The 13,300-nt window shown below is 33.9% G+C and overlaps 1 protein-coding gene across 5 annotated transcripts in view; it reads right to left on the bottom strand.

Moving 5' to 3' along the window:
- The window catches only part of LOC115441020 (axoneme-associated protein mst101(2)), a 138,149-nt gene that overhangs the window by 39,407 nt on the left and 85,442 nt on the right, over positions 1 to 13,300 (bottom strand). For all 5 annotated transcript variants that reach the window (XM_030165584.2, XM_030165602.2, XM_030165593.2 and 2 more), the window contains one exon: positions 357 to 413. In XM_030165584.2, coding sequence (XP_030021444.2) covers positions 357 to 413 — 57 coding nt within the window. The remainder of the gene's footprint in view (positions 1 to 356; positions 414 to 13,300) is intronic.

Below are 13,300 nucleotides of genomic sequence, written 5' to 3'. Positions count from 1 at the left end.
TATGGGCAGACATTGTGCTTGACAGTATGGTTGCGTATGGTAGACTTAGTCGTTGCTTTGGTTGAAATTAAGAAACAAATCCAATAACATGAGGTTGATATCGGGAATAAAACAAAAAATTAAAAATAATATGCAATTGTTGCGATAAAATTTAGTCTGAATGGTGTATATTACCGATCTTTTAAAGATATCGTAAAATATTGTATTATATATATTTAAGGGAAGTAAATAAAAATAAATTACGCTCCACTGAATTGTAAAGAGTAAATAGAGAAGAAAACACTAATTAGGCGAGAACCCCACAATGAATCTAGTACCAATTTGGTGAAACGTCGCCTCAGATAATAAATAGTTACCTGATCAATACGCAGTTTCCTGCTGAACTCATTGGCTCCGCACTCCATTCTTTGCACCTGCAATAAAACAAAATACGATCATCAGTATTAGTATAAGTACGTAGTGGGTTCAAAACGGGAATTCAATATCAAGCCAATATTTTTTGCAATATATCACCCCATATTATTGCAGCTGGCAAATTGCTAAAGGATGTTAACGTCTGCGGAATCTTAGAAACATTACTTACAAACTTTATACACTTCATCGCCACACTTAGTATTTCCGCACGAATAATAAATCAGTATGTACATTTATACAACAAATTCTTGCATCGTTAAAAAAATTAAATCGATGACGTGAAAGAAAGCAATTGCGATGCACGCGTCCATCCGCTGGACGAGCTTTATGATCTCAATTTATCATTACCGCGCTACGCAATTTGAAACTTTATCGTCTCGTAATAAGTGTTATTAGGGATATGGAATCACTTTCTTCAGAAGCATTTCATTCAGCTAAGCAATTTCAAGATTTATTTCGAAGATAATATGGTGCATATTGTCTGAATAACAGTATCTGCAAAGTTCAACAAACAACTAATGATGGCGTCAGGATGTTACTGATCGTAAGCAAGTGTTGATTTTAAAGAATTTCTGTTTATCATTTGCATTGCAATGGCAGAATGGTCTTAGTACATCATTCAAATCACAAGGAACGAAATTTAATTCAACTGTATAGCGGCGATGAAGTAAACTACATTTTATATACAGTTTAACAAAATAAATGCATGCACTGTAGGATAATCCACCTCAGACAAATTCTAAGTATGTACAGAACCATTACACTACAAACCATCAACTATACCTTCAAGCTAAGTACTTCCACAACCATTTCGTAGAAGCAGAACAAGATACGCAACATACAATTCCTAACGTCAGGACACAAACCTCGCATCCTTTCCCACGTGTGATAAACATCTCGCGAAACGTTACAAAGGGTAAAGTGCGAGCTAACAGTGAACGTTACAAAGACATTCTTGAGATACCCCAAGGCCTGATCCAGTTCGCAGTAATCAAGTTATTTGAAGTGAATCTACGCAGAACACGACAGATCGTGACTCGGTCATAAAGTTGTTCAATCTGGTGCATAAATCTTTATAATACGGAAATCGATTAAATCTGGTACTTCTTCGGTATAGTTAAGTCTATTATAATCAAACTGGACAGTCTCTGTGACGAAAGTGATGAGCTTGTTAAGAAGACAGTCAAACAAGGTCGATGACAACCAAATACAATGTTTCAAATACCTATCTAGAAAAAACTGTATGAGTGTGCGAGTAAATCTTGGCAAATATCAAAGTTTGATTTATTTCTAAGGCCACGAAACAATGCTCAAATAATTTCGTAGGTATTTGACCACTGAAGATAGCGTATTTGCTGGGTATTATAAAATTTAACACCTGATCCTAAAGATGATACAGTATTATTAAACGTTACCAGCCATTGAGACATTAAAACGAATATAACTAAATGTCCCAACCACAAGTATTTCGTAAGCAAACAATGCGACCACTGTTATAAATAAGCCAGTGTCATGTCGACCCTCGACTGCTCCGAAGAATTATTGTTGAGGCTCATTAATATTCTCGGAGTGTCGCCACGTCGTTATTTCTGAAAAAGGAGCGCAAACATTGTCTGAAGGTTGGGATTGCGAAAATGTGTTACGCATTACATGCATATCCTCTGAAGCAGTTGCTAGGAATATCTTAGGCTGGACGAGACCTTCTTTAAACTTCTTAATCTTTTTTTATACCCAATCCTTTCGCATGTAAAAACGCGTTATCGCTACCGTCGCTTGGAGGGATAGTGGAATGGTTATGTTGGAATCACCGGTCTTACGGCCCAATGTCGTAACTCGGGAGTATAGCATCATCCGAGAGAGCATTAGATCGAGTCCCTAATCCCTGCGTACAGGCATGGGTATTCTTTGTTATTAAAAAGGTTTAGACCACAGTGGCCTAGTGCGATGATTTTATCTATCCCTCTTGAAAAACATTCAGTTTGAGCGGAATTAAGGTCCTGAGAACATTGTTCGTTTTCTTAATCACTATTGAAACAGGTGTAAATAAGCAGAATACTTAATAGATTAGTCTATGAATTATCAAGAAAGTTATATTGGACACTATGTAATACTATACAGAGCACTACAATATTACTCGAAAGAAATAATTCTTATTACATTACACCAGCCATCCTATAACCTATGGATATAAATCCTACTGAACTGGTAATAACGCTGAAAATGAAAAATTTAGAAGTCCACAGCATTGTCCTTAAATAATTTAAATTCCACGGCACATACTCGCGGAATATATCACTTGAGGTGTAATTGTGAAGAATTTATCATTACCACCTAACTTAAAGGTTTGAAACGCACGAAAATCTTCAACAAACGCAAAATTGATAAAAGACCTCATACATCAAAATTCCAATAGTTAATAACACGCTGATTTAATGATTAGGTGCCATCAACAAAAAAGGAAATTAATCTACTGATCGTATTATTAGAATATTTACTGCTGCATAATCTTCCAAAAAGCAATCTGCAATGGATGTTGCAACAGATACCAAGACATTAATGATAATATAAAGATAATTCGATGTCGGTTTATGTTAAAATCTAAATAATCTAAGATGATGCTAATTTAAGATTCTATTAAAATGTTTCCCAAATTACTAGTTTTTTCATAAATTGTCAAATTAATATACTGCAGAAAACCAACACCGCATATTTTTAAAGTGTTATTCAAAAAGTTCTGTGCAAGTAACACGTTTCGATCATGAATCGAACACGTTTTTAACAATTCAAGATAGAATTGCCAAAAAAATATAGAACCGAAATAGAGAATTTATCGAATGTTACCCATTTTATTTTGGCAAAATCCAATTTTGTCTCCTCTACTCTGTAGTCACGTTCGTCAATTGGCTATTTTACGGTATCAATACCAAACCGCAAAAGTATTTTTCACTTTGAATCAAACAGTAAACATCACTGTATTACATATCAATCGGAACTGGGGCATGACTGATTGTAAATATAACAAAGGACAAACCAATACTTTTATTTTTCAAACTCAAACTAATCTAATCCAATTTATTTATTTTGCAAATATGGGTACAATATTGATGGTGTATCTTATAACACAGTATTTATAAAATACAAACTTAAGAGATACGGTATTTATTGGTTGTAAAATCGCCTCTCTAGGTGGCAGCGACAGTTTTAATATAGTGTAGCGTACTGGTGGTACTTGCATCGTCAATAGCATTTTTATAACAAAAGCGCATTGTTAGTTTTGATAATAAAAGTAATATGATTTATCATTTATGATCATTCTTGTATTCTACCGGTAGATTATTTTTGAAGGGACTGCTATCAACGAATAGTTATAAAACATCAATATCCAATTTCTATAAATGATCGTTCGCAACTACTCAATTACCATCAAAGACTAATATTTTTACGATAAACGCTTCCAAATGTATTCATTAATCTTTTTAAAAGTCCTCAATATCATAATGATCTCATTAAATTCGCAGACATGGCTGAATAAAAATACCAACCGTGCCTCCAGGCCCATCGTCACATTATGTCAAATTGAATAATTTTCTAGCGTGAAACTGAGTGATTAGTGCAAAAACAGCCGCCATTATTGGAAAGTAACAATTCAAAATTTTACGGTCGTCCCGCACGCAACATTTAGAAATGTTTCGAAACAAATCCATTATGAACATTGAACATATAAATTTTCCGGTTATTTCAAAGGTTTTATATGCTAACAATGCAGAGGTTTTCCGCATTACAGAAGAATAGAGGTCAGTGGTGCTATTTTAACAATTATTCATGATTTGTGGGTGAGAAATGCGGTTTATTTGCATATTGTGAATAAATCAATGTTAAAACATGCATTGTAACAGTTGCATGACTTGAGGCTGCTAATGTTAACGTAAAGGCCATCTAAGACAAACAGTTGCTGTTAATAATACAATAAAAATTGCAATTTTTTTTATATAATTTCGACGTAGCCCGGCGTAAAATGTAATATATATTGTAGTATTAAAGTCATTCTAATCAGTCATAAAGAATTACCGAATTGTGAACCAATAAATGCAAATGGGACATATAAAGTAAGCTTAGAAATGTAAGTACTTCGATTAAATAAAATTAATATATCAACTGTAACTACTGCATATAGAATCAAAATACTTTCTGTTGCCCGTATAAAATAAAAACTATTGGAAGCCATCATTGATACGGCTAAATATAGTTTTCCGGATCCAATCATTCGTGTACACAGTATAAGGGCAAGTGAAAATATCATGATGCACGCACTGAATACAAATTCCCTATATTTGGCATCAAGACGAAGTCATTGGAAATAGTTTAACGAACGAGACACCTATATAAGATATCGAGGATCATTCAATATTCTCAAATCGAAATTGGAAGCTGATCAGAAAGATTGCAGGTATTTATTAGATAATGGAACTCCGTACTATACTAAATCTGGACACCGAAGTATTTCAGAATCTACCATAACAACTAACAGACACATTACGACGTGCCGCTAGTCCATTAAGAAAAAAAATATCATCTTAGATCCAATCACTAACATGGTTGTAATACAAAACATTTCCCAGTTACCAAGCTGCTCAAAGGGCTTGACGTTTATTGATGCATATTTCATACTATAATTATAAATTTCGCCTAGTCACAAGCTTTAGAATTAATTTTAAATACATTTCCTGTGCATTATCATAATCGTATGCATCTGGTATCCGTTTGTGATGTAACTGCGGCCTCACACGACGATCTAAATACAATAGATGATGCTTACATACATCTTTATGGTCTTGCAAACCTTACTGATAGCATCAATCTTTGATGTCTATGCGTATGGAATACAATAAAGGTATATTTGATAGGTTGGTAATAAACGTCGATAAAGATATATTTATGACATTAGAAAATAGAACACCAAAATGCTGGATAATATATTACAATGAAGCTGAATATAAATCGACATTAAAATTAATAACAGAAATCATAAATGTACTTTAATTGTATTAAACATAAAATACTATAGTCAATCACCAAAGCTTCAAGGTTTATATAGGTAAAGCAAACATAATTTCATATAACATAAGCAAATATTTATAGAAAGTCATAGACAACCAAGAGACATAAACAACAGAGGTCCGCAGCAACTCTCAAACCTTTGTAGTAAAGACAAATAGCAGTCATCATAAACGAACAATACATTTTGAAATACCGCAAAACACTTTCCATAATGAAGTGGATTACGTAATTAGAGGCACACCTGAAAACCAAAGGGCGGCAAGGTCAAAGGAAATTAAAAACAAACAAGCAACAGACGTTATTATGGTAATTCATGTTGGCGTATCTGTAAGATGAATCGTGAAGGATAGATAGACGCCTTTAATTTCCTAATACAATGGTAACATAATTGGCAGTAGACATGTTTGGATCGAAGCCATCTTAGCATCGACCTTTACGCCATGTTGGAAAACTTTATTGTATTTTATAATTTTTGAAAACAGACTCTTATAATTGGACCAAGTATATTTAATTTTACTTTAAAATAGTATTCAAGTAACCGTACAAGTTAAGGAATTTGAATAATTACTTATTGCAAATCTTAATATCTTTGAGGAGAGCCTTATCAGTCTATCATTAAAGATTATCTGAATAAATGAAATATTATATAAAATAATATAGTTATCGTTTGACAGCTATTTTATTAAGCACCGGTAATAGTCAGATAATAACTTGCAATATCTCTGAATAGCAATCAAGGAAAGCTCAGTTCAAGATTATTTAGCACAAGTTAAATCCAACTTATAGTTATAATCTCAATGATGTAATGTTAGGAAATGGAATCAACTTTTTACAACTCGGTAAAATCCACAGTGCTTAATAGGTTTATTTATATGAAACGTGCGCGTCGAAATCACAAGTTCCGTGACCTAAAATTTCACTGCATTTCAAAAGGTTTGAATTTTCATTAGTTTATAAATAGACGTTGTTTACGCAACGTTCGTTACTTTGATTGACGTTGTATAATACTTTTATGATTCCAATTTAAATTATGCGATTTCCAAAAGTTGCATGTGAACCAGATAAGTATTTTTTTTATCGAACGCCCCAAATGAACTTCACTTAGCGTAATGTAATCTAGAGATAATTATGTCTTTACTATCTTCATTACTTTACCGACCTAGAAATGTACTCCTTCCTCATTATTTTATGATTCATGCAATATTTTAAAAGCATCCTCTTTTGCCGCATCATCGTCGTTCATCAATATTGCAATAAGTTAAACATTATTTAGCTCGGCTTATCATCGCATCGGGGCTATGTGTGTAATATTATTTAAAAAATAATCGCTATCGCCATCTTGGATCCACTGCGGATATTAATAGAATCTGTTTTCATTTAAATCGTTATTAATGGTTGTAACACTTTGTCTGGTTTTGCATAGGGGCTTATTTATAATGTTAGGTTATAGTCATTTAATTTTCATAATAAGATAGCATGATCGAGGATAGCCTGCTTCCTGACATGGCCTGTCTATGTTTTTGTTTTTTTTTTGTTTTCTACTGGAAAACATTCTACGATTTTTGTTAGTTCTTTTATAGTATTTACTGATATGTTGATAATTTAATCGAAGATTTTTGTTTATATTCCTATAAAACGATTTTATGAAAATTTTAAAATTATGTAGGCCATCTGTGGTTTCATTACCTTATTATTTATTATCTTGTATGCAGGTATTGTACATGTGCAGATCTCTAAACTCATTTCTTACATAAATTATAATTTTCATGAACATTTTATGCGACTATTATTTATTATTTCTTACACGAAAAGTTTCATTGTATTTCTGTAAGCACACAAAGTTAATTCGAGACGAGATCGTAAAGGCGACACGTGAAATTCCAAGGTATATGTCATTTCATTATGTTTATTTTCGTTCACCAAAATTCTCATCAGATCTGATTTACTTCGGATAAATCAAGCTTAATCCAATATTATATCACAAACGTAACCTTATTCATATGCATATAAGGTACCCAATAATGTAACTTTGTTATGCGAATAAATTAGTTTGCATTCCATGTAACTAGCACGACTAATAGGCTCCTGATGCTAATATTTATTATCATCGGCTACTTCGTTAGCGAATTAGAGAAATTTTATCACCTGCCTATAGAATTAATTTGCATTATTCAATGAATTAAGTTTTTCTTAAGTTTACATGTAAACGGCCTTTTCTATTCACAACAATATTTCTATGAGTAGCTTGTTTTATTTTTACCTTCAGAATTATTTAATTTGAAATATTCGATAAGTCGTTTTGTATCGACAAATTCAGTAAACATTTGAGGGATGAACTTTGAAAATTTTTTTATAATGTTAATGTACGAGTACGTTGTATAAGGAACTCTTGTGCGAAATTCTATATTTATAGATCCATCCATCCACTCAGTGAAAAGATTTTTGTGAAGATCCATTATAATATAGGTAGGTAATATCTGCATTAATTTACTTAGGTTTTTAATACATTTTATCATAAAAAATATGCTCCAAGGACATTATAAAAAAAAATCCACACTCCAAATGAATCACAACAAAATTAAAACAAAAAGTGCAAAACTAACAAAAAGAGAAAAAATCCAAAGACAATCTAAAAATAACGTACAAATCAACTACTTTCGTACATTTAATAGTAATTTGAAAGTTGTTTGTAATCAATATAAATTACATTTAATTAAATAATAGCAATAAACGCAGATACTAACGGCACATGCGAAACCGAATAACAAGTCACGTATCAAAGTTCAGTGAAAAAGAAAGTTACAACAAATATACGCCGATTTGTAAATCGGAATTTACGATCGTCAATTACCTATACATTCTTGTGTATTTTTATAATTGTAAAATGTAGGTAGATATTGTAACTGACTTCAGACGACCAACACCGTAGTCCACCCTGTCACTATTAAGGTTGCAATGTCTTCGAAATGTCGGGACATAATTATTATAATATAAAAAAACCACGATAAAATGATAATTAATTTCGTTTAGGAAATTTCGTAGGAAACCATTTACAAATACATTATTTTAGCTAAGAGCCTCATTGAGCCTTTGAAAAGGTATTTAAAGAAGATACGAAATGGTTTAGTCTCAGTCATATTGTTCTTTTCACTCTACTTATTATATTACAAGAATATTTTTTGAATCTTCAATACTTATTTCGATTAACCGATGTAGGTTTCGAATCCAAGACTTCACAAGTTAGAATAATTGCGCTGTCACTTGACCAACGATGCAAAATTGCATAAAGTTGTTTCATGCAATTTATATCCTCCATTAAATTAATCGTCATGAAATTATTCCGCGCTGTGTAATCGCTACGACCTAAACAATTAAGGCGACGTATTTACGTTTCAAGCCTTTACAGTCTTTAGTACTTAGCATTCAATCAGCATTCAAATTAAACGTAACTTTTACTTCATTTAAACTTAGGTTATAAACAACGTCAAGATTTCTCGGAGTAATACGGCTTATTTCGTATCGCCATTTAGCAACCAGTGTGTAGAATATCGATATCAAAAAGTATCGAGCTTAAAATAAAAACAGAATAGCGATAACTTAGTTGAGAATGGTATGGACTGTGAAGACGAATGTCCGCAGTTCATAACCCAAAGGCAAGTACCTCTGATTTTCTAAATGTATAGGTGTATTCTATGGGAATTTTCGCTTGTTTTAACGATAAAGGAAAACATGGTGAGGAAACCTGCATACGTAAAATTGACCCTGAGAATTGAAATCGATGATATGTGAAGTCTGCCAAACCACATTAGGCCAACGTGGTGGCCCGCCCTGTGGATTGGGGGCGTTTGGAGAATTCCACCACGGTATCCCCTGCCTGTCGTAAGAGGCGACTAATAGGGGCCACGAAGGGGGTCGTCGGCGGGCAGCAGGGGGCTGTCCGCCCTAGTGCATTTTTGTGCGTCTTTACACAATTTTCGGCTGACCCCCGGGATGGACGGCAGTGTGCAGTTGGCCTCATGCTGCCGTAGACGCCGAGGGCGTCTTTCGGTGCGCGGGGGCTCCTGAGCCCCCCCCCCCCTCCCCTCACAGGAGACGGGCCGCACCAGGCAGCACCGCGCAGGGGCGGCTGTGGAAGTAGACTTAGACATTTCCGTCAGAGGAAGCTCGCAGTCGTCCCTAATGCGCCGAAGAGGGCCACCGCGGAGTTTTAGTTGGTATGCCGTGCGTTGTATATAGGTTAGGGACTCGGCCCGGCGGTCGCCTGAAAGTCGACATCAAATCCGGGCGGCGCAATGCCGGGTCGTAAGGCACGGTGACCCCAACATAACCGCTCAATCGCCCCCTACGAAGGCTGAGCGGTACTCATAAGACACTTTCTCCGCGAAAACAAAAAAAAAAGGCCAACGTGGTGGACTAAATCCTAAACCCGCTCAATAGTAGATGAGGCCCGTATCCAGCAGTGAGACAGTATATAACACTGGATTCTCATTTCCGAATTTATATAAATAATGAATATAGGTCTATTGGAAAAAAAATTGGGTCCAGCCTCTAAAATAGAAATATCGATAATTAAAATGTCCGAAACCGAAATGTCATCGATAATGTGACCTGAATAACGTCCCATGTATCAAACAAAAGGATCGATACTAATTTACTATATATGGAAACCATCATTCGGACTAGTGCCTAGACGACAGCAAACGGTAATTCATCTCAATAAAACGTTATGAGACAGGTGTATGTAATTGGCGGCAGGTGAAAGCCTTAGGCTCATCGATACGACCGGTCTAACTTGACACATACTTTTAGCGAATTGTTCGGCAAATTTAATTGGTGATGTAAGGTGTTGCGTTGCTGGAAGGTGTATTCGTGTTTAAGGTCAGTGAGGATTCATGTCGATTGATGATTTAATGCATCGACATAGTTTGCAACAAAAAAAATAACGTAATGATCGTGGTACATATTTCCTAAATTATGATTGTCAATATTCAATTTTACAAATTTAAATTAAACTATTTTTCAGATTTTGTCGCAGTTTTATTATTTTACCTTTCTCCCGACGTTTCGAAGAATTTGCAGCCTTCATGGTCACGGGAGGGACCATTTAAATGTCTAACATTCGCGTAAACATAAGATATCATTATGCAATTATACAAAATCAAATGTTCTATTTTTTCCTTTACTCTGTTCTTTCTTAAACTAACAAAACCTAAAGTTTAGGGTTTATCTATAATACTTGTGTCTAAACTACTGCTACTTAGCTTTAGTTCTCAAGCGGAATCTATTCATATCTATAAGTTAACGGTATACATTAGCAAATACTGTTCAAATTATCCATTCGTCCCGCACCATGTGAACTTTGCTACGTGATGACAGGTATTCTGTTTCTGCTCACGTCCCAACGGGCTAGCGTAATATTTGAGTTGAACGTACTTAATGTGTTGCATTTTTAAATTTATTCCCAGGAATATTTTTGGTTTTTGAATGTTAATAAGATACAACAGTTTGTGCATTCTTTCATGTTTGGGACATGAGCGTCTTCTTTGTTTCTTCAATTTTATTTTATTTGAAGATGCCATCAATTAAAATTGGCTTATAAAAATGTATTCGTTTATTTTTTCTTTGCTATAAATACACGAATAAATCATTAAGAATTAACAAAATTAAATCTTTTCCTAATTATACGTGGTGGAAATGAATCATCACCATATCTATTTTAAAAAAATATTTCACCTTTTGTTAATTGTATCCAAAGCAGACCAATATGCTTGAAATATAGGCCGCATATTCAGTTTAAAAGTTCGACATTTTATCATCAAAGAAAACACAAGAATCATCAGAAACAACAAAAAATACATTTCTAAACTAAACTGTACATAAATGATCGTTATGCAAACATAACCACTGATCGTAGCGTTCGCAAAAACTACATGTTTAAAAGTTATCGATGGCACGTGAGTCATTTTACAATTACAATTCCTGACTTAACTGTTTTTGTAGAGTAAAATGTAAGGGCTATCTTCAAATGGCTTGAGGCAATGAACACTGCACCTGCAGTTTACGTGCAACAGGTATCTATGTATTTTAGTAATAAAATTGTAGACGAAGACATCGCACATGTAAAGGATGAAGATATCGCGTAATAAAAAGAAGGAATCGGCACTTATAAATAAAAAAAATCCGGTCATGAAGTTCTTAGAAGTTTTATTACAACTTGTAATGTAATACGTGGAATTCTTAGATTCATGTTAGAAGCGTCCGCCTAGTTATCTCACGACTGTAAATACCATAAAAAGCTAACAAAGATCTAAAAAAATGACATCAAAAAAGTATTTCTTAAAAAGTATTAAATTCAAAATGGAACGAAGTATCTTAGAGTAACAATACGTATTTTACTTTATAAAGAGATGAAATTATTATTTTTGAAGATTTTGTTTCTAGCTAATAAGTCATAATTGAAATTAACCGTGAAATTGAACAAATTTCTAGTTACGATGCTAACGTAACTAGAAATATGCTATGCTAAGAAGAAGAAGAAGCTAAACTATAGTTTGTTAATAAAATTAAATATTCATTTATAGCCATATGCAAAACCAAATCTACTAGAATGCATGCACAAAACGTTAATGATTCACACGGAACGCTGTTTAATGGAAATCAACGCGTCTTGTATAGGTTTTTAATGAAGTGTTTGTATGCAACAGTGTGACTTAAGTTTAGAATAACAAAGCAGAGAATGCATTCGAAGTTCACGGTCAAAAACGTCACATGCAAATCTACTATCTTTTACGAATGTTTTCAAGATTGTTGGTCAGATACTAATTGTAGACAAAAAACTGTTTTTAATATTTAATGGGCAGAACTAAAATACTTTTAGACTTTTAAAACTCTTTTTTAATTAATATCTCAAAATCACAATACATACTATATAAACCTGATTTTTTTACTAATGAATTATATTTTTAACTAGCTTTCTCTCGCAGCTTCGCCCGCGTGGATTTCGGACTTCAAAAATGAAGGGGGTGCTCAATTTGTCGGGATGTTTTTTTAATGTACGATGGTATGCAGGAGATCCGATTGTCCGGTCAGGGTCTGATGATGGGATCCTGGTGAAATCGAAGGAATCTTATAGCATGATTCAGTATTCACGCGTGATGGCTTATTATTAGCATATTTCATGTATAACTTTGGTGTTTCTATACCGATTTCTATGATTCTTTATTATGAAATATTTAATAATGTTAACTTTTTTAATTAGGGATGACTGAGAGTGTTATAAACGTAAGAGTAGACAAATATAATGAGAAAGCTTCGAACTGCTAAGCTATCGGGAGTTACACGTGTTATTGTGAGTCAACCATAAAAGATAGACATATGCTGTCGTGGGATATATTTTACATAATTTTAAGGAGAACATTTCCGTCATACATGATTTCTGCGTAGCTTTGACCATTAGGGTTGCACACGCGACGGAAGATTAAAAAATGAAGTAACTTCTCCCGTTTTCCCAACATTTCCCTTCACTGCTCTGCTCCTATTAATTGTAGCGTGATGAAAAGTATACTATAACCAGCACAGGAGTATGACAAATAATTGTACCAAGTTTCGTTAAAATCCGTCGAGTAGTTTTTGTTTCTATAACGGTTATACAGACAGACAGACAGACAGACAGACAGACAGACAAAAATTTTACTAATTACATTTTTGGCATCAGTATCGATCCCTAATCACCCCCTGATAGTTATTTTGGAAATATATTTCATGTACAGAATTGACCTCTCTACAGATTTATTGTAAGTATAGATTATAATCGAATGATGCAATATCC

Source organism: Manduca sexta, chromosome 19 (assembly GCF_014839805.1).
Source record: "Manduca sexta isolate Smith_Timp_Sample1 chromosome 19, JHU_Msex_v1.0, whole genome shotgun sequence".
NCBI lineage: Eukaryota > Metazoa > Arthropoda > Insecta > Lepidoptera > Sphingidae > Manduca > Manduca sexta.
Note: the sequence above shows the minus strand (reverse complement) of the source record. Positions and strands in the feature narration are given on the sequence as shown.